Source organism: Zonotrichia albicollis, chromosome 2, assembly GCF_047830755.1.
Source record: "Zonotrichia albicollis isolate bZonAlb1 chromosome 2, bZonAlb1.hap1, whole genome shotgun sequence".
NCBI classification, from domain to species: domain Eukaryota; kingdom Metazoa; phylum Chordata; class Aves; order Passeriformes; family Passerellidae; genus Zonotrichia; species Zonotrichia albicollis.
The window spans coordinates 106,157,403-106,183,002 of record NC_133820.1 but is presented as its reverse complement, the minus strand read 5'-3'; the positions used below and the strand labels follow the sequence as shown (position 1 = coordinate 106,183,002).

The window sequence follows — 25,600 nt, the reverse complement described above, 5'->3', positions numbered from 1 at the left end:
CCATCACCAAGTGCCACATTCCCTGATCCTTGGTCTAGCTGAGAAACTAATCTTTGCTGTGTGCCAAGTGACAAAAACATGCAGCCTGGGGTAGGAGGAGAATGTGACAATCCATTCCAGAATCAGCAGCATTTTAGCTATGCTTCTGCAGCAGTAAGTCGTGTTTATGCACATCATGAACAAGTAAAGCTTTCCAGCTGGAGTTATTCCTGCTAAGCTAAAGAGAACAAAAATAGATGTTAACAGAAACAAAGTCTACACTTGGTGGCTGCTATTCCCCAGAGGAACAGTTAATAGGAGCATACACTGGTACTCTATATACAGTACAGTAGATGACCAAATGTTAGGTTCTACATATGTTAGGTGCCTTTATTTTTGTCTGTTCTGTTACGACTAAAGCTGAGTTTGCTGTGAATGCAAGAGTGCCCAATGCCCAAGTTTGTGTTGCCATCAGTAGCAGATCCCTGGTGAGATACTGATAGCCCTGAGCCCTCTGAATTCATTCACCTTTCAGGCTCTGAAATTCTGATCTATAACTTCAGATCAGTATTCCTTTTGTCTGCAGCAGACATAAAGTCACAGATAGAGCTCTTTATGCCAGCATAGCTGGCTTATAACCACAGTGCAGTGTAAATGCTGGTTGCTGCCCTGTATATCAAAATCCTTAATGCATTATGCACCACAGTTACAAAAAAGCTAAACAAAACTGTGTTAGGTTATTGTCACCTTGTCATCAACCAGTTGCTATAACAACTAAAAGCTCAAAGCAAACTGAGACAAGCCCAGAAAAAGTAAAGCCTTACAGCGCTATTTCCACAGGCAAAGTTAGTACAAGACCTGTGCCTGGTAACAGCACAGCAGTAATGACTGTATTGCATTGTAAGGCTGTATTATAAGTCGTAATCTAGTCAATAAAATCAATGGCAAGTGAAAAGGTATTCAGCTCTCTGGAATAATTTTGTTAAAATTACAACATTGAGGATATGTAAAAAGCTCCATTGATTATTACCTTTCTTTTCTGATGAGACTTCAATGCATCCAATGCTTTTAAAACATCTTTATTAGATGTGAAATTAGGTATGAAATTCTAAGTTGTAAATAATTTTGTGTGTCAGTTCTAAAAGATACCAAAGAATGGATGGACCTGTTCATACACACACAGAGTTTGCTGAAAGTTTTTTACTCTGGTGTTGATGGTTTTTTTCCAGGTAAATGTCAGCTTCCTGCTTTTAAGCCAGTTTTTAGTCTCATCTTTTCTGTAAACTTTCCTTACATGAAATATTGAAAGGAAAACAAGTTTTAAAAAAAAAACTCTTGTGAAAGCTTCCTTAAAATTGCATTAATTAAGAGATATTTAGCATTTCTTGAATAGAATTTTATATTACTTTCTGTCTTCATTAGGGCATTCAATCCCAAACTACTAGCAGTAGCTAGTATATGTACTATCTAACTACTTCTAGATAGTAGTTCTAGCAAAAGGACAATATGAACAAGTGAAGTCTTAAGTGAATGATCTAAGAGAGTTGTCTAGTAGGAAGGGGGATTTGTTTCTGTGATCTTCTTTTCTTGATTTTCTTTTTTAATTGTGTTTTGCAAAGGGGATAAATTCAAGGAAAGAATATATTTCTTTTACTTATTTTTAAATACAGAGGCATGTAGCACATAATTTAATTTAGGACACGGACATGCCCAGCTGAAAGGAGAGTTTGCATACCTTGCCCTGCTAGTCTGTGTGATGGGAATTTTCTGAAGAACTGATCAAGCTGTGCAATAATGAGGAAAAAGGCACCAGACCCCAAAAAAGAAAAAAAGCTACTGATCTTTTATCCAAATTCTCTAATGTTTTTGTATGTGACTCAGTAATTTGTTTATGATCACAATTATTTAATATTCTGTTTGAACATCACAGTTAACATATTAATTCTTTATGCTGTGATCTTGGTCTACATTTCTGCTGGTAGAAGAAAGATCAAGGCAAACCAATTAGTTCTAATGGATTTCAAATTCAGATCTAGAAATGGTCTGATGTTCTTTTGGTTTCAACTGCAAGAAGTTGCAAAATGGATCTGGAAAGGCAATACTTTGCACAGCTTTTCTATGAGAACCAAGTCTTTAGGTATTGGAGGGAGGAAGATATCAAAAAAATTGCCCGTATTTTTTATACCTGAGTAGCTAGAGTTTCTTTCTGTCTCTTGGTTACTATTTTAGGCTCCAGATGAAATTCTTGTGTAATAGTTAGAAATGCACTTCCCAACCCACTGACCTTTCCATGCGTCCTCCTTCTGCCAAAAGAGAGAAGTTTTCATCCTCTGTCTTTGCATAGAAGGGCCTATCCTAAAGCCTCTTTTGGTGATCCCAAGGCTCAAAATGATGGAGTTCATCTCAGTGACTCAACAAGAAATTCCACATTTGATTTTTGCTGGTGTTATTTAGCCAGAGGTAAAGGCGTGTAAGTTCCTTAGTGAATGGGGGAAGGGAACAGACTCCTTTGGTTAACCCCTTACCTGTCTTTTCCCATCTTGCAGAAACACAGACAGAGGATGCTGTTTCATATCAGTCCTATTCAATATAAAACTTCTGCCACCAACCCGCAGTGTGCTTGCTCTGCCACCACAAGATGTGTGAAATTTATTTTTCCCTGGAAAACAGGGGATGGAGGAAAGGGAACACTTTGAAATGCTAATTTCTCCAGGTGAAATCCTGATGGGATTGGGAGAATGAAATTCTTTTCAGAGCCTTAAGAAATATTCTGTGATATGGAAATAATATTTTCTGCCCTACTAAAGAAATGGTATAACATAGGAACGTTGGAAATATTAACTCTTGAGAAGGATGTAGTTTCATGCCTGTTTAAGGAAGGAGGATTTATAAGTCTTTACTCACTTTAAACCTGAAGTAGAAAGAGTATCTCCCCATTTGGTCAGAAATTTAGGTATTAAAAAAAGAAAGGCTCCTAGTTCTGAACCTCTGTTTTTAACGGTCTCTCTGGATGAGGACAAGTGTTTGCTTCAGTATGAGATTTGTGGATCTGAGAGAGCAGAAAGGAATGGTTCCCTTTTTATTGTATATCCACTCAAGTGTACAGTGAAAATGGAGTTTCAATATATACTTGGGAGAAAGAAAACAGATACAGAAAATGTATAGAGAAGAAAGAGGTGGTGGTCATGAGACTGTTGACAGATTCACAGAAGAGCCTTGAGACAAATCTCTGTCCTTCCTCTAGGACAGACATCTCAGTGGAACCCATTCACAACTTAAAATTTCTTTGCTGTTGCTTGCACAAGTCTATCCCAGATCTTAACTAAGAATTAAGCTCAAGATTTCCAGATGATGAAGACAGAGCCACCTGTGCTCCTACTCAGGAAAAAATATTGGCAGCCATTCTCATGGAGAGAGGCCTTTTAAAAGGGATTTTCATGCCAGTTTGATGGAGACTGGGTTGCAGTGCTGGTGTGGGGTCCCCAGGTACTGCCAGGCATTGCTACTGGGCAGGTCTGCTCAAGGAATTTGCACTGTGAGTTAGTCAGTGCTTTGATTCAGACTGAAAAGGTTATAAAGGCAATAAAGACCATGGGGAAAAGTGCTGAATTTTCACACTTGAGCGAGCACCGATGTGAAGGGCTGTGGGTTTGCCTGCACCTAGAAGCCTGTTTTCATTTCAAAGGGGTTTGATATATGTAACTGGGAGTAGAGTGTGGCTCCAAATGTCGCTTTAAAGATTATGCTGCCTCAGTGATCTGACAATGCACTGGAAAGGTTAAACTGAGTGCAGATCATTTAGCTTTGGTGTGATGATTAATTTTGAGTGCTATCAGTTATGAATACTAGTTTCAAGTATTTACTGAAAAAGCCAGTATATTGCATGGGATCTTTAAAAAGTAAAGTAAAAGCAGTTAACTGTGATTTTGCTCCCAAATAAACTAAGGTGATTGTGACCATGACATGACTCTTTTCTCCAGCCCGCCCCTCTCATATGTACAAAACTGACATGCTCATCTGTACACTTGAAAAGTCCTTGGTACTGTTGATATTTACTGTTCATTATCAAAGGTCTTTTGCTTTACAGGCTTAGCTATTAAAACAGGTGAGATGGCAAATGCTGACAAGATAGTTTTGCAGTTGCATAAGAGATTTTAATGTATTATTAAATCCCCTGATGGAGATTATTAAGAATCAGCCTATTAAGAGTTCAGAATTAAGTGTACTGCTGTTATATTAGATACATTAACTCTTCTTCCTCTTTTCTTTGATATTTCAGTGCTACGACTGTTGAAGGATGGTGCTGATCCTCACATGCTTCTTTCCTCAGGAGGCTCCTTGCTCCATCTGGTAAGAGTGATTGAAGATTATTGTTAGTGACTGTCGATAAACAAGGTGGGAAAGTGAGTGGCAGATTTTCATCCAAAAAAGAAAGGCTTAGCAGTTTTATTTAATCTGTATTGAGCTCTACCATGGCTGTGATTACGTCCAGCTATTCATTTTAAATAAATGGTCATTTTCAAATTGCTTACAAAAGAATGGATCATGTCATAGTGGTAGAATGGTAGCTAACAAAGGAGAATTGTTTTATTTATAAATTATCTGTGCAGCAAGAAACAGCAAAGGAAAGACTGCTTGATTCCAAATACAGAATTATATGGCTCAAAGGTTCACCAGTCCAGTAGGAAAAAAACCCCATGATTTAGCATTTTTCCTTTTTTTTTGTGATACTTTCTTGCACCAGTTTCCTACGTGTGGATACTTAACACATTACCTACATTTAATTTATCATTATTTGCATAGCAATTCAGATTAAGTAATAAGAAGATAAAAGAAAAACAGTTTGTATATACTAAAAGTAAAAACAAGAGGTAAGGACATGACAGGCAAACAGAAAATACCATAGGAGTAGAATTTTGGCATTGCTGAAGCCAGTAGAAAAACTCATAAATAATTCCTACATCTTATCATCCTGGTCTGTGATGCTTCAGTTGCAGACATGCTCTCTTTGAAACTATTTTAAGACACTTTGCTGCACACTGTGGCTGAAAGAAATGCAACTGAGCAAAGTAACGAAAAGTCTGCTGGGAAAGTGTTTCATTTTATAACAGTTGGATTACATTTCTCATAGTATGTGTGCAAAATACAGCAATTTATTGATGAGAAAGAGCCCCTGTAATATTACTGGACTCCAGTAAACCTGTGGCCATAGTCTTGCAAGATACAGCATTTTTGTTATGTAATTTATCTTTGTTTTCCATCCTCCCTGGCCATGCTGTTTAATCAAGGACTTTAGAAAATAGAGGCCAAAGTAAAGGGAAAGTGCAGTACTGATTTGGAAGAGAGAAAATTTTAATTCTCTTTTCTCTTCTCCGACTATTTGTCTGCTGTAAAAATGCTCAACTACTCTTTAAAAATGCAGTCCAAAAGAAATGTTATTTTTGATATTCCCAAAACAGAGACATCCCTAATCTTACCCTGTGCCAAAAGCCCTAGGAGACAATCTTTATCTTCAGTGTGGGTGATTTGACATAAGTGTCAGGCATCTTGAAATAAAAGACAGAAAAATTAATCTTCAGAGATTTTAAGTTGCTTTATCTAGTTTAGCTGATGAACAGTTTTTAACTGCTGATAAAATCTGCAGTTGAGCTGTGCCTTTTTAGGTTTCTTGGTCTGCATCACGCCCAAATTCACTGTCACAATCATCATCTCTCAAGTGGTGCCTGCTGCTTCACAGGCACACATATGCTTCCAAAGGAAGGAAAGCTTTTTGCAATAAGAAATTTGCATTAGAGAGCCATGTGTAACCTACTGCCTCAGTTTAGTCAGAGGTACTTGCAAGCACTCATAATTCATTTACAGGAATGTTCATCCTACTGGAGATAGAGGCAAACCTGAATTCAATGAAATTTGGATTTGACCCTGATTTGGGAGCAGTACAGACAGGAGAGGAGAATCATGATACAGGGAAACAAGATAAGCCAAATTTATTTTTCATCAAGAATTGAAACTATTAATTAACATGCACCTGTGTTATATTCTTAAAGCCCACTCAGATCCATTTTAAGTGTTAGTTTTACAACTGTGAGATTGCTTGGTCCAAAGGGGAGCTTGGTATTTATTCTTTCCACTTGTAGGCTAAATGTTTTTGTGTCAGAATGGGTGGAAAATATATATATATCTTGACATTCTTCTTAAAATCTGATTCATTATAAAATTCCGTTTTCCTTTTTTCATATCAAAATGCGATATAATTCTAAAAAAAAACCCCAAATGTGACACTTGATAAAGGTTCTGGTTTTGTCTGTGTAGAGAGTATCCCAATATGGTTTAATCTAGGCAAGCTGTGGGAACTTCAGAAATATTCACTGAACTCTCTTTAGGTTCCATGAGAGGAGAAGTACAATAAAAAGGGAGTAGGTGCCTGAGCTGCCTGTGCACTGCCAAGCACGAGGTGTCAGGTCACTTCACACAGGCAGTCACACACTCCCACCCTTATAACAACGTATGTGTGTCACAGTTTTATTCTGGAGCCTTAACTGAGCTTGTACAATTATTTCACAAAATCTATTAAACAATAATCAAGAAGCAGCAACAAATCTAAGCTGCAACTAATCACCAAAGGCTCTGTGTCTATTATTAATATACAAAATGGCTCAGTGATACCTGTCATTTCTAGAACTGGTTGGTTTTGGGGTTTTCTTTTGGTGGTGTTTTTTTTTTTTTTGCTTAACAATGTCTTGAAAATGTGGTTGGTGTTACATTATGCTGATCTGCAATATAAAATGTCTTACCTGTGATTTGTTAAATTTCAGCACAGAACAGCTCGATTTCAGTTGTACTGATACAGTGAATGATACTGATGCAACAGAACAAAACTGTTACTAGAGCTGCTGGATAAGTTACACAAGCTAAAAGAAATACATCAGAATTTAATTTCTGTTCTATAATTTAATGGTTGGTGTATTTGGAAATCATTTAGGCGGGACTGGTTTTTATCCTGATAGAATTTAATATTAATCTTCTGGGTTATCTATATTTATGATTGCAGGGGTACATGCAGCTGCAGCGCTCTGCTGAAGATCTCAACTATATCTTGACTTGACAGTAAAATCCAGTCACACTTGTCCTTCTTCCTCACTTTCTTTTGTATCCTGGCTTCCATGCCAGATTAAAATTAGTCTCCCCATGGGGAAAGAGATGGGTTCCTTCTCTAAAGAGTTACTGAGACTGTATGTGAGGCCCGAGTCAGGATCTTAACTTGAGGTGCCCTGATTGCCTTTAAAGGTACTATCCATAACCGTATGCATAAAAAGTCATAGATATGACAGAGGAGTAAGGTCAACACAATTTCTAGGCTATTTTCTTCTTCTCTACCAAAATTGTGACCATGGCCAAGGTATAGAAACATGCACACACACGCATACACACACGTGCATCCATCCACCCCACAATAACACTCTCAGTGTGCAGACTATTCATCTGGCAAAGAGATTCAGACAGGAATCAGTATAGTTAGTGGATTGGAAATAGAAGTGAGGTATGAAGAGGGGTGTATATTACTCTGAACTGCATAAAAGGCAGAAATTCATGTATGCATGGACATATGTATGTGTGGGTGCACATATACTTAGATACCACTGCTCATGATCCTGCACAGATGCCTGTGCACTGATTTGGAATGGCAGTATTGAACAGGAAAAAAGCCTCATCCTTATAGTAGATTCAGCAGATTTCATAAGGAAATAGGGGATTCTGTGAGTCATGCACATGGAACTGGAAATCTCCACACAATTATTTCTATAGATTCCTCAGCTGTTGTTCCCTACAAACACAGCAGCTTAACTACAATGTGTCATCTGCCCAATTTAAATTGTGTGTAACAAATTTAGTTGTACGCCCGAGGAAAACACCATCCCTAATCTGCTCTTTTTTTCTTCCAGTGTGCTCGCTATGATAATGCATTTGCTGCTGAAATTCTAATTGACAGAGGAGTGAATGTAAATCATCAAGATGAGGATTTTTGGACATCAATGCATGTAGCCTGTGCCTGTGATAATCCTGATATTGTCCTGCTACTGCTACTAGTAAGTAAAGCAAGCCAATGCATTGTGGGCTTGAAAAGGAGACAGAATGGAGCACCCTAAGGTCTGAAACTGCTGTGTGAATGTAACATATTGCTGCTAATCATATCAGTGAAACATGTGCATTTTTAGGACTTCAATAAGAATAAATTGCAAACATCCATGTCAAGTATCTCCTATTTCTCCTCTGTGGTCCAGAGCTTGTGATTTGTTAAATTTCAGCACAGAACAGCTTGATGTGCTATATCTCTGATAAACACTCAGTCCCAAATGGGATATTCAGAGAATTTCTTCTCTTTTCTCCTTGTCACTTTTTGTTAAGGGTTTGCTTTTCAGACAATCTTATTAAAAGCTTCCTCTGAAAAGCAAGTATTGGCTCCCTTACACTCAGTATGTAGTGTTAAAAGTCATAAACAAAATATATGTGGACATGATCAAAATGAGAAAAATTTAATATTTATATAAACAACTCTGACTTTTTAATGCTGAATTTGCACAATGTAGTAGTAGATATGACATTCAGCCTTTTTAGAGAGCAGCAGTGTGCCAGGTGAACCAAGAAGGCCAAAGGCAGCCTGGCCTGTATCAGCAGTAGTGTGTCCAGCAGGACCAGGACAGTGATTGTCCCCAGTACTCAGCACTGGTGAGGCCATACCTCAAATCCTGTGTTCAGGTTTGGGCCCCTCACTACAAGGAAGACACTGAGGGGCTGGAGAGAATCCAGGGAAGAGTAATGGAGCTGGGGAAGGGTCCGGAGCCCAAGTCCTGTGAGGAGCAGCTGAGAGAGTTGGGATTGTATAGGATTGAGAGGAAAAGGCCCAGAGAAGGCCTGAAAGAAGGCTGTAGCAAGGTGGAGGTAGGCCTCTCCTGCCAGGTAACAAGCAATAGGACAAGAGGAAATGGCCTCAAGTTTAGGAGAAGTTTAGATTTCATATTTGGAAAAATATTTTGTGCTGAAGAATTGTCAGCATTGGAATAGACTGCTCAGAGAAGCGATAGAGTCAACACCCCTGGAAATATTTAAAAGGTGTTTAGATGTGACAGATATGGTTTAGTGGTGGACTTGGCAGTGCTGAGTTAATGGTTGGACTTGATGATCTGAAATGCCCTTTCCAACCTAAATGATTCTCTGGTGCTGTTCTGTGTTTCTTTTCCTAGTACCAAAAGCTCTAGTTTTATGCAATGGTAATACTGTTGCTCTTTCTCTCAGTTCATGTGATCTTGCTCTTTAAAACAGTAGTGCAGAAACATTTCACAGTCGGACTTAAAGCTTTTTAGTATTTTTCTATAATTTTAAAATGTTTATGTTTTAAATAGGTCATTGCAAGGTCAGAGTTTCTTGTCATGCTTATAATTGTATTGCAATGTTACATGTAAAGGGAAGAGAGATATATTTTTAGACTGTATCCTTGATAATACATTTCATGAATTCTTTTTAGATTATTTAGTCCATTCCCTCTGCTCAGACAAGAACTAGGCACATTAGCCTGCCCAGGACCAAATCTTCAAGGATGGAAAATCCACAAACTCACTGGGCAACCTGTGCAGTAAAAAAACAAAAAAAAAAAAAAACAAAAAACAAACCAAAACAACAAAAAAAGATCACATGCATCTGGTTTTAAACATTGTCATTACTCCTGGCAAATAAAGGATAAAAATTCCAGGTCGTGTTTTATCTCTTCTATTACCTCAATCTGTCCAGTGTAGATACCTCTGAAGCCTATGTATCCTTTGCATTCTGCATGTACTCCTAGAGTGATAAACAAATTAGAACAGAGCAGTTTATTTATAAAAAAATCTTGTACTGTGGAAAACTCTTGTAATGGGGAGAATTTTCAGAAATTCTGATTACAGTGCTGTTGTCGTCAATGGGAACAGTTTAGGTTATAGAGGGCATTTGTAAAATTTTCCTTGACCATTTTTTCAAGAAGCTCAATCTAATCAAACTTCAAGTATTGCTGTACAGGGTTTTATTCAAAATAATTTTCTTGTGCCTATCATTTGAATGTTTTTGACTTGGTCCGTGTTTGTGGCAAGCTGCCTTCATCTGAAGGCTCTAACTATTTTCTGATAACTTGGTTACCTAATGTATTAAAATTCCAATAAGCAGAGGTACACGTGGATTTTTGCAGATAAAGTTTGAATTGTCCATATTATTTCCGATAACTTCTGGTAAATCTGCCCACATTTAGGTGGTCAGAACTACTAAAGCAGTGTTTCCTTGGCTAGATAAATAATATCTTTATACTCTCCCTTCTAGATTCAAAATAAAGGTTTTAAACTTGAACTTTAAAGATTTTTGAAGAGATGGCAGAGGAAGGAAAATATTCTTCGGTAAACTCTAGGTTTTGAACCATCACATTAATGCTCTCTTTGATAATATTTGACGATGTGAAGATGAAAATTGAGGTTGAAGAGACTTATTTTCACAATTCTGAATTGCCTTTGCGTGAGCAATTCATATTAGAAATTACTTTGCCTTGAGGTTAGTGTTTCATGGACCATGTCTAATGTGTAACATGAACCTCGATAATGCCAATATGAGCTACAGTCAGCTTCTATTATGCCACAGTTTTTCATTGGAAGAAAAAATAATGCTTCTTGTAATCTCAGGAATTATTTTTAAATAAATATTTCTTTTGGACTGAATTTATATCCCAGACTACACCATATTTTCTGTTTTAAAGATGTGACTTCAAATGTTAGAACATAATCCTTTAATTGTTCAATTCAGATTTCTGGAAAACTGTCACAGAAGCCAGTGGAGATTTCCTCATTAAGAACTTAACACATTTCTTGAGGGGAAAGTAGGAAAAAAAAAGTCTATGTAGATCCCAGAAGGCTATCAAAGAAGATTTGCTTAAACACCTCCAGTTTCAGACTTCAGCCCGCCTTTGGTGGCCTTCATTTTTCTCTGGCTGAGACAAGAGACTCAGATGAATGCAGTGACTTGTTATTCATCACCTAAACTGTGGTGACTCACAATTTCTTTGCTCTGGTGGATAGCAATGACAAAATCAAAGCTCATTCACTGCAAACTAGGAGGGGCTGTAGCTGTTTGCAGTGTGGTAATCTTCTGTCGTGTCCTGCTGGAAGGCTATTGGAATTGTAAATACTGGTTTAGAAATGGATGCAGAATGAAATGCTTGAAGCTATTTCTTTCCATAATTCCCAGCACTTTACCTTGGGTGGCACAGCTTTCCAGGGATGTATTTGTGTCTCTTCAGTGTTGTGGCTGTCAGCAAGGGAGGGGGCCCTGGACTGAGCAGCCAGGAGAGCCAGCCCGTGTGTGCTGAGCAGAGCAGTCGGCCAGTGAGGAGCTTGGCCCGGGGCATTGCTGGCACATCAGGAGGTGCAGGGATCACAGGTGGTCCGTGGGGGTCTGCTGCCACACATGGCAATGGTGAGGGACAGGTCACCTTCATCAGTCACTGCTCGGCCCCAGCAGCGTTGTGTGCTCTCCCTGTGGCACAGGGAATCGCTCTTTGTGGATTTTGGGTGAAAGAGGCTCCTGTAGCAGCTTAAGAGAATGCTGAAGTGTCTTTTATTTAAGAACAAAGATGTGTAGGCTTATATACATTTGTGCCCTCATGAAATTTCTTAAGAGTGTGAACAGCAATGAGATTTACTGGAAGGATCTTCTCTGTCTTGCCTCCCTGCCTTTTGAAGGCTCAAGACTGGATGAGCTGTCAGCAGTTCTGTCTAGTTGGGGTGTGGTCTTTTTCACCATTTAGGGTGCACTGCAACATTGCATTTTTAATTAATCCCTAGATTTGTTCTATATTGAATTGAAACACTAGCCAAAATTTGTACCTTAGTTCTTTGTCCCATGTTACCAGAGTTGCAGAATGTCTAAGCACCAGCATATTAGCTGCTGCTCCTGCTTTGTTAGCTGTTGCAGGTGTTTAATCATCTCATTGTCCTTTAAATGGCTACAGCTTTAAACTTGTACCCATCTCTTGCAGTCTAATTGTTCTCCACAAAAGACAATTTCTATCTTCAAATACTTGTAATTGTTACATAAGAGTGGGTAGCCTTCACTTTACTTGTGCACTGTTCAAACTATCTTCTTGTCATGACAGCTCAGCCCCACACAGTTTCTTATTCACTCGCCCCAGGTCAGGATCACAAGGGGAAAAAGTGGGTTGAGATAAAGGCAGTTTAATAGGGAAAGCAAAAGCTGCACACATAAGCAAAGAAAAATTAACTCACACTGTCCTATCAGCAAGCAGGTGTTCAGCCATCTCCAGGGAAGCCGAGATGGCTCCACCACATGTAACAGTGCAGTGGGAAGACAAATGCCATCAACTCTGAACACCCTCCTCTTTCCTCCTCCTTTCCCTGGCTTTATGTCTGAGCATGAGGCCGTATGGTGTGGGATATCCCTCTGAAGGGCTGGGGCCAGCTGTCCCAGCTCCTTTGCACCCCCAGCCTGCAGCAGTGGGCTGAGGAACAGGAATGGCCTTGGATCTGTGTGAATGCTGCTCAGCAATAGTTAAAACATCCCGGGGTTATCAAACCCACTTCAACACAAATCCAAAACACACACTGGCTACTGGGAGGAAAATTACTCAATCCCAGCCAGAAACTGCACACATATGGTGGAACAAACATTGATACTGTTGCAGTTTTGTATATTAACCTTGGCTACTCAGGCAGTAGGGTAGGTAGATAAAAATACCTCTTTGTAGAACCTTGTATTTTTTATTATTATTATTTTTGTTTACTCTGCATTATTTGTCATCATGAATTCTGTGTTTTAGAGGCACAGCACTGGTTCACAGTCATATTGAGCTTCCACATTCATTTCTTTTTCTCAAGATAACTATGGCTGTGTTGCAAACCACAGGTTTCTTTATGACTTGCTGTTTATTACGCTAATTTCAGAGTATAACACAGATAATCATCATGAAGCTGTACAGCTTGGCTCACACATCAGAGGTTGATAACTATGGTTTTTCTTTTCTACTGTACTTTGATTTTGGTTTTGAGGGTGGTTTTTTCCCTCCTTGCACTCCCAAAGAATCATGAAATATTTTAATGTTGACTGACCTGAGGTTGAGAGCAACAGAGAAAGTTGATGAGATTGTGTTTTTATAGTGTACTTCATTTTACTATGGTCAGGAGGCACCTTTCAGTGGGAAACATGAATGTTAGGGTTTCATCATCTTCAAGGCAGATCTTGTCAAATGAAACTAGGAAGGTGGAGATGGTATTTTGGTGTTTGTAGAGTATGTGGCACAGTAGAGACTTATTCTTTATTTATTCTTTCATAGAACTGAAAGCATTACAGTGATAAACTTGGCACATAATTAACTAGAAGAGATCAGTACTACATCCTCAGAACATTCTTAATACATTTTTTTTTTAACTGACCTTACTAGGAAAAGTAAGTGTACCTTCTGTCTGCGAACTAATTAAATGTTTCATCGTGTACTTTTTGGAACCTAGAATTGAAGCACAAAATGCAAATCTGGCATAGAAGGCTAAAAGTACAAATTAAAAAAAAAATTGCGGCTGAGTATTTTTTCACTCCCCTATTTAAGAACTTAGGAAAATCTGTGCTTGGCAGTGTGCAAAAGAGAGTTAACATAAAATTTTTCATTAGATTTACAGCAAATAGATGAGCAGTGTCAGGTATATAGTGCTATCCACTGTATGTGTAATCCACTTTTGATTTTGGTGTAAAATCCCCTTTCCAAAACCAGATATATTTGTACTGGAAAAAAAAAATTACATGAACTGACTTCTGGTGCGAGCAGAGAGGCAGTCTTTATGGGGCTGTAACTCTCTTTTCTGCTCCCCCATGCAGTTGAGAAAGGCACATAACTGCAGTCATGTAATCAGGCAGCAGTTACATAGTTATTTTGCCCTTGTTCTTTGCAACTGCGTCAGGCTGTGTTAGCAAGCTGAGATGAATTACCAAAATGCCATTATCTTTAAAACTTAAAGAAAGGTCTTTCTATTTCATAGTTCCAGAAACAATTACTTCCTCAGAGGAAGCAATTCTGCCCTCCCACTCAATCTTGCTCAGTATGACTTCCTCCTTTGAGTCAATAGGAGGGGACACAGGGAAAGGGAAAGAATGAAGAGTGGTTAGAGGTCATGAGGAGACAGTGGCTAACAGTGTACAGTATAAATGATCATGTAGCCCAAAAGAAAAATGATTCTTCTCTCTTTCTAGAGGTGGTTACCAATATTTGTAGTAAGGAAATTTAAATAGCATTTTTTTCTGTGAAAGCTGTGGGTATCTATTTGAATTCACTCAGTTTGCAGAGGCTGGTGGATGTGTGAGAAGTGTAGGAGGGAACTTCCAGAGAGTGTGTACTACTGGTTTATAGCCTTTCATCATTCCTAGCTGAGATAACATAAAATTACCCTAGATGAAGGCCACTAATTAACTAATCTAGGTGATGCCTTTTAATGAATTGCTGAACACCAGATGGCAACACTCATGGGAAACTGTAGAAATATTAGTCCTTCTACATAAAGACTGGCAAAAAGTGATGAAGCTAGCTAGTCATGCAGCACTAAAAGTTGTTTAAGGAGACATAAGAACAGGAACTTAACTGGATACAGCAAAATGGTCAAAGCATTTCACTTTGAGCACTATTATGAAAGTAATGAGATAGCCTAGAGAAGAAATGAGAATAATATAAAGAGAAAAGATGTAGCATTGAACTTCAATTGACAGGAGAAATAGCCAGTGAAATAGAATCTGCAGTTCACTGTACAAAGAACATTAAATCATGGCAGAAATCAAAGCCTTTTTACAAGGGAAGTAGACACAGAAAGTAAGATGTAGAAGTCTGTAAATACTCCTTTGATGTCTAGAAATCTCACATACAAACGGAGACACTTTCCCTCTCTGCCTCCCTTCGTCCCTCCCTGTCCAGGTGGAAAACATTTGGGGTTGGGGATGAGACTTAGGACAGAGACCATGGCTATTAAGTAGCAGATCTGTATACTCTGGAGTTCTTAGAGCATTTCCAGAAAACAAAAGCTCCTGGAGGTAAAAGAGAGTTAGACATGCTGGAAAAAATATCAGCCCCAGGTTTGGCTGGAGCAGATCAGGAAAAGTATGCTAAGAGATGGACAACATGCACAAAAATGGGGAATTTTGGATAAGCTTCACTCATATTCTCTTTTTCCCCAGAGAAAAAGGATCAAGGAATGACAAAATAACAAAAATCAACATCTGGCTTTGATCTTCAGTAAGCATAGTTTTGTGCTATGAAGAAGATGGTCTGGGGATGTTCCACCACTGGGGGATGTTTGTAGAAGGTGAAATTCATTCTTCATGCCAAGTGGCCTCTACTTGAATCACTGACATAATTATTCTGAGAGTTGCTCATGGAGTAGCTAGGGAATTGAGGAAAACTCTTAGTTAAATTGCAGAAGTGAAAAACTGCTTGGTAGTGAAGAGCTTGGTAACAAGACAACAGCCTAGCTATTAATAGAGAAATGGGCCTGAGAGTTGCTGAGGTTTCATTAGGATTGGTCCTGTGACTATTTAATTTAGAGTTTTCAGCGATAACCTTGAGAAGAAAAATAGAGATATGATAATGAATATGTTGAAGACAATGCTGCAATGTCTTCTCTATTGGGGTGAGGATTCTAATGTCACAGAGAAATCCTAGGTATCTTTGACAACTTAAGTAATTAAAATGGCTTGAAATTTCAGTGTACAAATACAAGGTCATGCTCTGAGCAACAGATGTTTCTGTAATATTCTCAGGAACCATCAGCTGGAAATTTGGAAAAAGACCTCAGAGCTTCAGTCAATTTTAAGACAATTGTTTGCTGCAAACATGTAACTGCAGGTGGGGAAAACCAGATTCTTGGATTTGTCAGAATGAAGATGTTGCCAAGAGAAAGGGAAGAGTGATTTTGCTGCTGTCCAAGTAATGACAGCCTGCAGTTTGCTATCTACAGCCACATTCAGGAGTGAGAAATTGTACCAAGGAAACCTGCAAGGATAAACAAGGGAGTAAAAAGCTTATCTTAAGAGAAGGAAGTAAAAATAATATGTTGTACTTAAAAAAATCAAATCAGGGAGGTTATAAAAATTTCTGTAAATTTATCAGGCTAGAGGAAGAGGTAAGAAAAAGCTTTTAAAACCTGAAGTTACTGCTAGCATGAAAGCAAATGATTGCAAAGGTGTCCAACAATAAATTTAAGACAGAATGAAACTAAGCATTCTTAATGCTAGGAGACATATGTTGGAAAGTGTCATTCCATGCAGGAGTAATAAGAATTAAAAAACACCAAACCTGATCCCTAATTGGCTTTAAAATTGATCTTAAAGTCATCAATGAGATTATGTGTTATGTGTTACCTGAATTACCAAAGTGATGCTTCAGGAGATCCATTCTAGTATTTTATTTCCTCATGACAGCTGTTCAGAAGTGTGGATATAATTATTCTCATTGTGTTCTTAAGACAATAAAATAACATATAGAGGATATTAAAAACATTCTATTGTGAAAAATAAATAATAAATCAAGTTATATGGTAGATATTTGATGCCTGACAAACTATGCGAAATTTCTATAGCCCAAAAACAGCCAGGAGAAAAATTCATGGAAGAACATAGTTCAAAAAGAAAAGTTAAGTACTAGGCAAACATACCATTTTTTCAAGCATTTGAAATATTTCTGTTTGTTTGTTTTTAATACTGTTTACAGATATTCAAAAGCAAAATACATAATGGCCAAATAGCATGAAATCAAAGGAGAAAAAAAAAGGACTTTTTCTTTCTCAAAAGAAAAAGAATCCCCAAGGCCACAAAAGCTGGATGTTTAGTCTCTGGAAGTAAGTTGAGAATGGCATTTAGATCAGTAATTAATTGTGTTCCTCAGAAGTATTTATTATTTTAAGAAAAATCTGGATTTTCAGTGGGAAGAAGGATGTTTTATTATTTTTTTAAAATGTTAGGAAATACTGTTATCAGGGAAGATGGAAATTTCCTAGACAAATTTAAGTAAAAAGCATGTGTTTAATTTGTATGTGAGATTGGAAAGCCAGTATAATTTAGTAATCATGAGAACAATGCACTTCTTTAATTTAGATATATATCTTTGTGAGCAATGTTTTCCAACTGTGACAGATTTTGACTTGATTTTGACATCAAGTATTGAAGCAATCTGAACTTAGAACCAGACCTTGAATCACCATGTCATTAGGATTTAAACATTTTTTTAATTAAGTATTCAACGAAATTTTTCTCATTAAAAATATAATAATAATTTTTAAAAGTTTGTACCATTCATGAATAAAGCAAAAATATTTTATTATATTATTTAATATATTATTTATTTGGATAAGAGCTCTCCCTGAATGCTAAAAAAAATTCCCAAACCACTCAAACCAGCCGCCTCCTCCCAGCTGTATATGGCTTTTTATGTGTTTTCATTTCAGAAATACTGGAATGAAATATTACTATGGCATAGTTTGTAATGCATAATTTAGAAGGGCTTGGGAGCATGAACCTGTGAAAAAAGAACCATCAAATGAACGTCCATGAATTCTTGAATTTGTGAGTGAGCCAGTAGGGGAAATTGCAGCGCTGATACAATCTATCAGAAGTTCAAGGACAGCTTACCTTGATGTGACACCATAAAGATTGATGTGCAAAGTCATTGGAAAGAAAACTGCTGCAGGAAAAGCTGGCTTATACATTGAAAGCAGATGGTTTAGGTAAATTGTAACAGTGCAGGGTTAGTGGGGGTAATAAATGAGGTGGCACGAAGGTCATTAGGAGACTCAGGTTTGCACATGAGTTTGAAGACTTTTCAGTTAGAATAGCAAAGGTGGAGCAAAAGCATTGATTTTTCAAATCTAGAATAATTGGTGTGGACTATGTGTGGAAAAAGAAAGTAATTCAGTTCAGTATAGAACAATATAAAATAATGAGACTTGGTTGGATAGAGAAGTGTAGGAGTTAAAGTAATGAAAAGAAAAATAATGGAAAGTTGGATGTACTTTATATTTTCTGGTTTGATAATGAGTTTGAGCAAGATGTGGTTGCTGCTTGTAAGGATGAAAGGCTAAAGAGATGTTGGAAAATGTATAAAAGCCAGCTTATGACAGCACAGGAGAAAACTAACCTTTAAATTATTTCTAAATAACAGCTGTATCTTCAGCTATTTGAAGTTATGAAACCAGACTTGTTAAATTTCAAATTACTCCCATTAGAAACTGTGATATATCATAAATTTTTAAAACACACTAAATATTATTTTTCCAAATGTTAAATAATGGAAAGTATTTGTTGAATTAGTGAATACTGCAAGATTACCAACTTGCGTTTTTTGGGAAGAGGGATGTTCCTTAAAATTATGACAGTACTGGCAGGTGGAAAAAATTATTTTCTGGAATGAAGACCAGATAAGTGTAAGGGATTGATTATGAACAATTGTTTATTTGCAATGTGATAGGCAGTTGATAGATTAATGCCTATTACTTCAACATTGACTGCTAATATTACACTTTATGGACATGAGGAAAAAAATTTGTCTGATAAAACATATAGACAAATCCTTGGATGGCACAGCATTATGTCTTTGAAGTATTTATTTAAATATAAATAAATATTTGAAGTATTTAATTTTGTGTAAAGTTTAATCACTTTTCCAATATATATATATTAATCCACAGAGACCAATTATTGCACATAGCCCTGGAGTCTTATGTTTGGTTAATATATAAATGTTAGCTGTGGTTATACTTCTGTTGCTAGGATTTATAAGTATTTGTTTTTCTTTTCATATAATCAATTTCAAAGTTTGGCATGGAGCACATATTTCCCGCACAGCTATATTAGGGACTAACTTGCTGCAGTCCCACACAGCAAGTTACTATTGGCTATGACTGGAAGATTTTCTTGTCTACTGCACTTTATTCATTACCCAGGCACAGGAAAATAATAGAGTTTTCTACTCTTCTGGTGAGTTCTCTAATTATATGCTGATGTTCTGAGAAGCCAGGTTTGTGTTAAGGTGACTGGCATGCTAAACTCCCTAAATTGGTTTTGTATTTCACACGATGATTTGTTTCTAGAAGATCTAGATTTAATTACTAACCAGCAAGACGGCATCACCCTGAGTGCAGATTAAGCTGCTGTACAGTCCCTTCCCTGTACACTTGGGAACACGGTGATGTTATCAATCAACACAATTAATCTGTCTCATAACAAAAATGCAAATTAACTGAGTTAAAATAGCAGTTTTGTATTCTTACTTCCTTGCATGACACATTTATTTTTGCAGAAAGTCTATGCTGTGCACAGCTACTGTTTATTGCATGCTGTTTAATCTCCTGCTTTTTACACCAGAGACATGTAAGACAGATTTTCTTTCTTTTTACTCTGCGTGCCTATATACGTTAACGTCGGCTCTTTTTTGTCTGCATTAATAAAATTGTAAGATCTGATGTCGCACCTGAAGTAGTGCTATTTATTCATTTGTGCCATTTTAAGTGTATTTAATTTACACACACACACAGGCACACACATACACATATATACACATTATGCACACACACACATGTGTGCATGTAACCTCAAAATGGACTGGAAAATGAAAATCAAAACATTCAGCATCTGTATTTCCCCAGTAACATAAATACATAGACATGGATATGACAGTGTGCATAGACAGGAAGGGAAAAATTCCCCCAAACTGTGAGGATTGAGGAGAAGACCATCAGGTTAAACACGGCCTTGAGGTTTGCCCCTCAAGGTTAGTTAGATTTTCTACATTTTTGTTATATACACTGAACATGTAAACTACAAGCTCTTCAAAAAACAACTTTCAATCTGTACTGAGCCATCAAAATCAACTTCCTTTCTTTGCAGCCATGTGGTTGGTTTTATTTTTTTTGTTCTGCCCTCTTCTATGGTGTGCCAGGAGTGGAAATGCTTTTGAGTGAAGCTGCCAGGCAGAACTTTCTCCTGCAGTTTTGTTTGGAGAGTGTATGTGTATAAATATATATGTGTTTGTATATATATATATGTGTGTGTGTTTGAGTACTGTTCCATAAATATGCATGCATATATACATGTATATACATACAAACACATAGAACTTTGTAAGTAAATGTACTAGTCAAACATTAACCTTGATATCATATATTATATTTGTACTTATCAGTACAGTAGTGGATCATCAGAGGATGCTTTTTATCTCCATTTTGCCTGCAATAAAGCTGTCCCTTGCTAACTGTCCAATTTTGTACACAGGTGACTGCTCTTGCTAACCCTAGGGAATGATCTTTTTACTTCCTAAAGTATGAGATTTTTTGACCCTATGTAATTACAGGCTTGCTTAATGGCTATAAAGTAACTGTTAACTCTAACTGCAGTGTCAGATTAAAAGACTTTTTGACAGACAATTCCAAAGGCTCATTCCTTCCTGTGTGAAGGAGATTTTCTTTCTATTTGTTCTAAAAATAAAAGACAATAATTTCAAAAAGTGACCTTTTGTTGGAGTATTATATAAAGACAGGGACTGATCATTTTTCTGTGTGCCTGTCATAATTTTTAACAATTACAATTAAAGTAAAATTAGAAGAAAGTGTGCTTCTATACTGTTATCAGAGACATTCAGTGCTCAAATAATTTCTTTTTTTTTCATAAGCTCTGCTACTGATGGGAAGTTTGCAAGTCCCATGTGCAGAAACAGATGGGGAAATTTTAGTCTTTAGTCATCAATGCTCTTTGAAGTTTCCTTTCTAATTCCCTTTTCTTGCCAAATAATTTGAGTGCTGGCAATATCAAGTCAAATACCCCTCCTTCTGTACTTCAACTATCCTTTTCTTGACCTCATTCTGATCTTTTGGATTTTTGCTGCAGCGTCTTAATAATAGAACAGAATGAGAATGCTATTCTAGGCAAAAAGAACCTTTTTTTTGATATATAACATGCAAGTCGAGTTTTTTATAATTTCTTCAATTCTTTAGTCTACCTCCACTTTCAATAAAAATACAAAATTTCAGTGAGAAAATACATTCTGAAAATTTTTCTCTTTTTTTCAGACTTTCAGATAAAATGGTTTTAAAACAGTTAAAATATATCAACTTATTTTTGTGACATTCAAACAAGTACATCCAATTCATGTAATTTTTCAAAATAAAATTCTTTTTTTGCATACTAAGCTAAAAGGAGTGTCTTCATGCTCTTAGAGACCTTCTGATACCCTAATGCCTCATCTTTTTGTCTCTTTTTTGAGAAGCCCTTACTGAAAATGTGCAACATGTATTTTGAACCAAGAGGTGCCTTCATAAAGTAGGAAAGTAAAAAGAAACACCATTATTGTTTTCTTTTTTGTCATACTTGGCTTTGGAGATGAAAATCATAGATGTATAATTCTTCATTAGCTGCTCTTTAATGTAACTGCTCTTTTTTTCAATGGAAAATTTTTGGCAGGTAAAATATTGAAATATTGATATTGTATTAAGACAAGTGCATATCTTGAGAGTAAGATTGGTTCCTGTAATTTCTGTTTGAGTAAAGCATATGTGCAGAGACTGGAGAATTGGATGTTTAAACTTGTACTTATGTGAGAGCCCTAGAACTGAATATGTCCTGCCCATGGCCTGTCACAGCAGAAAGTGTAGATTCATTTGCCCTACACTGTGGCTAAACTAAACTGTCTCATGCCTGAATGCACATCTAGCCAATAAAAGTAAGAGAAAAAGTATTGGTTTTAAGGCCTATTTCCTCACAGTTATAAAACCAGCAGTGATTACATATGAAGACACACTGAGGCTGAGGCAATTATTGTTCAAATTGTTTGGCAAAATTTAGCCATGCATTTGAGGTAGAGATTTTCATGACATTAAGAATGATCAGTTGAAGTTGTTGAAAAACTTCAGAATAAAGTATGGAAGTTAAGGAACAGAAATGGATATAACAAAAATAACTCTGTTCTTGCAATTTCTAGTCAAACTAGCTGGATGGTACTCAACGGTTCCAGATATTTGTGTGGGAGAAAAGAGAAAATAAGAATAATTACTTGAGGCAAAGCTAAGTCAAGGAAATCAGATTATATTTAGCTTAGAAATTAAGACCTTAAATTCCAAGAAACCTTGGTGGTTTGTATTAGGATTCAGAATTTGAAGAACCACCATTAAAGACAACTTGCTGTCTGATTAAGATCCAAGGACAAATCTGTATGCCTTTTGAATTAATAGAGTGTTCCCCAATGCTCATGAATTTTGTAGTTCTAGGACACAGCAATAGTGGTAACTTGGGAAATGTACATTACTTTTTATTTGACCATTTCTGGATAAGTAGGTTTTAACTTTTTATTTCAGAACTGCATGCTTAGTTGTATTTTACTTTGAAAGATGCTGTTGCAAGCATGCTACACTACTAGAGTGCTTTCAGAAGTGTTCAGGACTGGAACTGAGTGGGATTTTCTTTGCCCTTTTCATGCTTTCCAGCTGATGGGCGGAATTTAAGTCCCCATGGTGCACAAACAGATGGGAAAATGTTGGTCTTTCATTTTCAGTCATCAGTGCTAATTCTTTTATCTTCTGCATGCATTAGTCAAACAGACTATGCCTGTCAAGCAATCTGTAATATGTGCCATGACAGTCTTGTTTTTTTTTTTAACTCTACTGAAAATCTTTTCTGTGAACTGACATTGCCTACATTCTATTAGTTTAAGGAAGAAAATGCTTTATTCATGAACTAAATGGTTGCCAAAAGGGTAGTGGAACTTTGACAATTTAAAGTACTACTTTTTTTACTACTTTGTGGAGTAATGCAACAATCAAGAAGCACATTGTCAAATAAAATTGAGGAGTTTTGTAGGCATTGGTGATCCTATATATACAACTATAGGATGTTTTTTTATGAACAGACCCTGTATTGGCACATACTTTTATCCCTTTTTACCCAGCATGTCATAGAGATACACGCCTGGGATTTTTGGAACACTATGACGTTCATTATGCACGCTGGCATGCTCCCATAAATCTTAATTTCAAGACTATAACAGGAAAGTAAGTCTCTTTTGATGAGCATATAAGTTGTGTATTCAGATTTTGGTGCCCACTTTTGCAACTTGGAACCCAGAAGGGCCGTGAATTAAAGAAATTTTATCCACAGTGCAGCTGAAATATTTTACTTATACAAGGATGAGTGAATATCAAACTACATTTATATGATCATTCCTTGACTGGTTTAGCATGTACCTATGATAGAAATAAGTGAGTAATAGTTGCCTAACATAAATTGGTGTTAATAGAAATGCATCTATTTTAGCATTTACATAAAAGTATTAGCATAAAATTTTCAGCGCTGCATTCTCTCCTGATTTATTGAGAGTGCTTTTTTTGGAGATATGTGTTTTATCCTTTTTAGTTTATTTTATATGTCTGGAGGGCACTTATAAAGCTCTGAATTCAGCTTTGATTCTGTAGGCTGCGTTGTCACAGACATAAGGGATTGAGCTTTGTTTTTGTGTTTTTATGATGTGGGTGGGATCAGGCATGCTGAAAATGAATTCAGACCTTTATTATATCACAAGTTAAGCTCATCCAGATGGCAGACAGTTCCTACTCCCTGTGAAAGAAAAGTTTTGGTAATGTGACAAGCATGGATTTATAGACAGTAGCAACTCTTACAAAGTTGAAAGCCCTGAAATAGAGCAAATATTGCAGACAGTAATATTGCAGCCTTTCCTGTGTGAGAGGTGGAAACTCCTGCTGCAGCTAAGCATTGATTCAAGGTTATGGAAGGAGTCCTGTAAATGGTGTGCTGGGTCAGCTGAGTTTGCAGAGCTGTGCCCTCTGCAAGTCCGTGTAAAAGGAAGGGAGAGGTTTTTCTATTTGTATTAAGGGAGATTTTCTTTCATGAGTACACCTTAATATGATGCCCTACTATGAAGGAAATCAGCTGAGCAGGAGGATTTCCTGCTCCCTGAATTTTCTCTATAGCTACACAAGCCCAAGTAAGGCATGCATGAAACATTTGGTAGTGCACCTAACAGTTGTTAGATTTGTGATCCACAGATTTTAGTTCTGAATTTATATGTATAGACGTGGAGCTTGGGTCCTAGTTACTTTGCTAAGAGACACTCTGTAAAGAAAGGAAGAAAATATTTTCAGCCTTCATGAGGCCCCTGTTTGCAATTCTTCAGTTCTTTTAGGAGTTCAGGTTTCAATGCATAAGAATTTGTTGATGAATACCTTTTATTTTAGAAAAGTTATGGCATACTTTATGGTTGAGGGCTAGTGGTGTTTTGATGTGGAACTTAACTTGTAGGGAGATATAGTAGGTGTAAATGAAGATGGTGTAGAATGTAATCTTATCCCCTAAAGATTTGCAGCTGAACCAATTACTAAAGATTAGGAGCAGGCCTGAAGTTAACAGGTTGCAGCTGTAGCCAATTAGAAGAGTGTTATAAAAGAGTGGATTGTTGGGAACTGGAGTCAGTTGGCTGCTGTGAGGATGAGGAAGAGTCAGTGCTTAGAGGAGTTGCCTACAAGAAATATCAAGGAGGTACAAAACTCTAGCAATATGGAACCCTTGCAATGTAATGGCAATAGAATCTTTGTAACATAATGACAGCATTAAGTAACTTAACTGCCCAAGAGAAGACATGGTTTATTTTTTGTAAAACATGATACTTTGAAGATCAAGTCATCAGTCTGGAGTTACTGAAATTCCCATTTAATAAAATATCAGGTGTGTTCCCCACAGACTGCAGTGATGGAAATTGCCTGATGAAGGATGAAGAATGGGATTTTAAAGGATTGCTGTTTTACAGGTGAAATTTCCACTTCCTTGCTTTTCTTCAAGATGTATGAAAGGAAGGAGGCTGCTAGAGTTAGCTGTGCAGCAGATATTCCTATTTGGAGAATGATAATCCATCAGACATACTCTTGTCTTCCACAAGGGAAATATGCTGTCTTTTTTTTTTTTTTTTCTTTTCTTTTGGCAAGCTACATTAAGAGTCAATAAGCCAGAACTGCAGCTAGAGCAGCTTTGAGGTGGCTGTACTGTTTGTCATGGTCTGTACTGAACTTCCATTTCTTTGTAGATAGCTTGTAAATGTTTGTGGTCCCTTTCCGTTTCTTTGTCAAGACTAGGGGGTGGAAGAGTAAAAGTAAATATTTAGAAATAGATTTCCTTTATGGTAAATTTCTAGTCCTGATTCAGGATTTCTTTTGATGTTTTGTTCCGGAACAGGAATCTTTTATTTACTGTGGAGTGTGTAGATACTGGTTATCTATCTCCCAAATATCTTAATAATCTGTGGTGTTGTGGGGAAGGGTCTTCCTTAAAGGTTTGTGTGGAGAAAAGTTACAATGAAACTATTGAGTCCACAATCAGCATTCTGAGAGATAATATTTAGATTTAGCAAAATGTTTTCTTGATTGTTTTGTGCTCATAAAGAGAATATAGAAGAGGTTACTCAGCTTGTGTCTGTCAGTTTTCTTCTTACTAGGCAGGCAAAACTCAATTATAATGGCAGCAGGTAGGGGAACTGTCAGTGGAGGATCTATAATTGTAATCACTTTTTTCC

General features: G+C 37.0%; 1 protein-coding gene across 8 annotated transcripts in view; it reads left to right on the top strand.

Moving 5' to 3' along the window:
* Positions 1-25,600, top strand: part of MYO16 (myosin XVI) — a 359,429-nt gene that overhangs the window by 112,543 nt on the left and 221,286 nt on the right. For all 8 annotated transcript variants that reach the window (XM_014267408.3, XM_074535973.1, XM_074535972.1 and 5 more), the window contains 2 exons: positions 4,259-4,329; positions 7,923-8,066. In XM_014267408.3, coding sequence (XP_014122883.2) covers positions 4,259-4,329; positions 7,923-8,066 — 215 coding nt within the window. The remainder of the gene's footprint in view (positions 1-4,258; positions 4,330-7,922; positions 8,067-25,600) is intronic.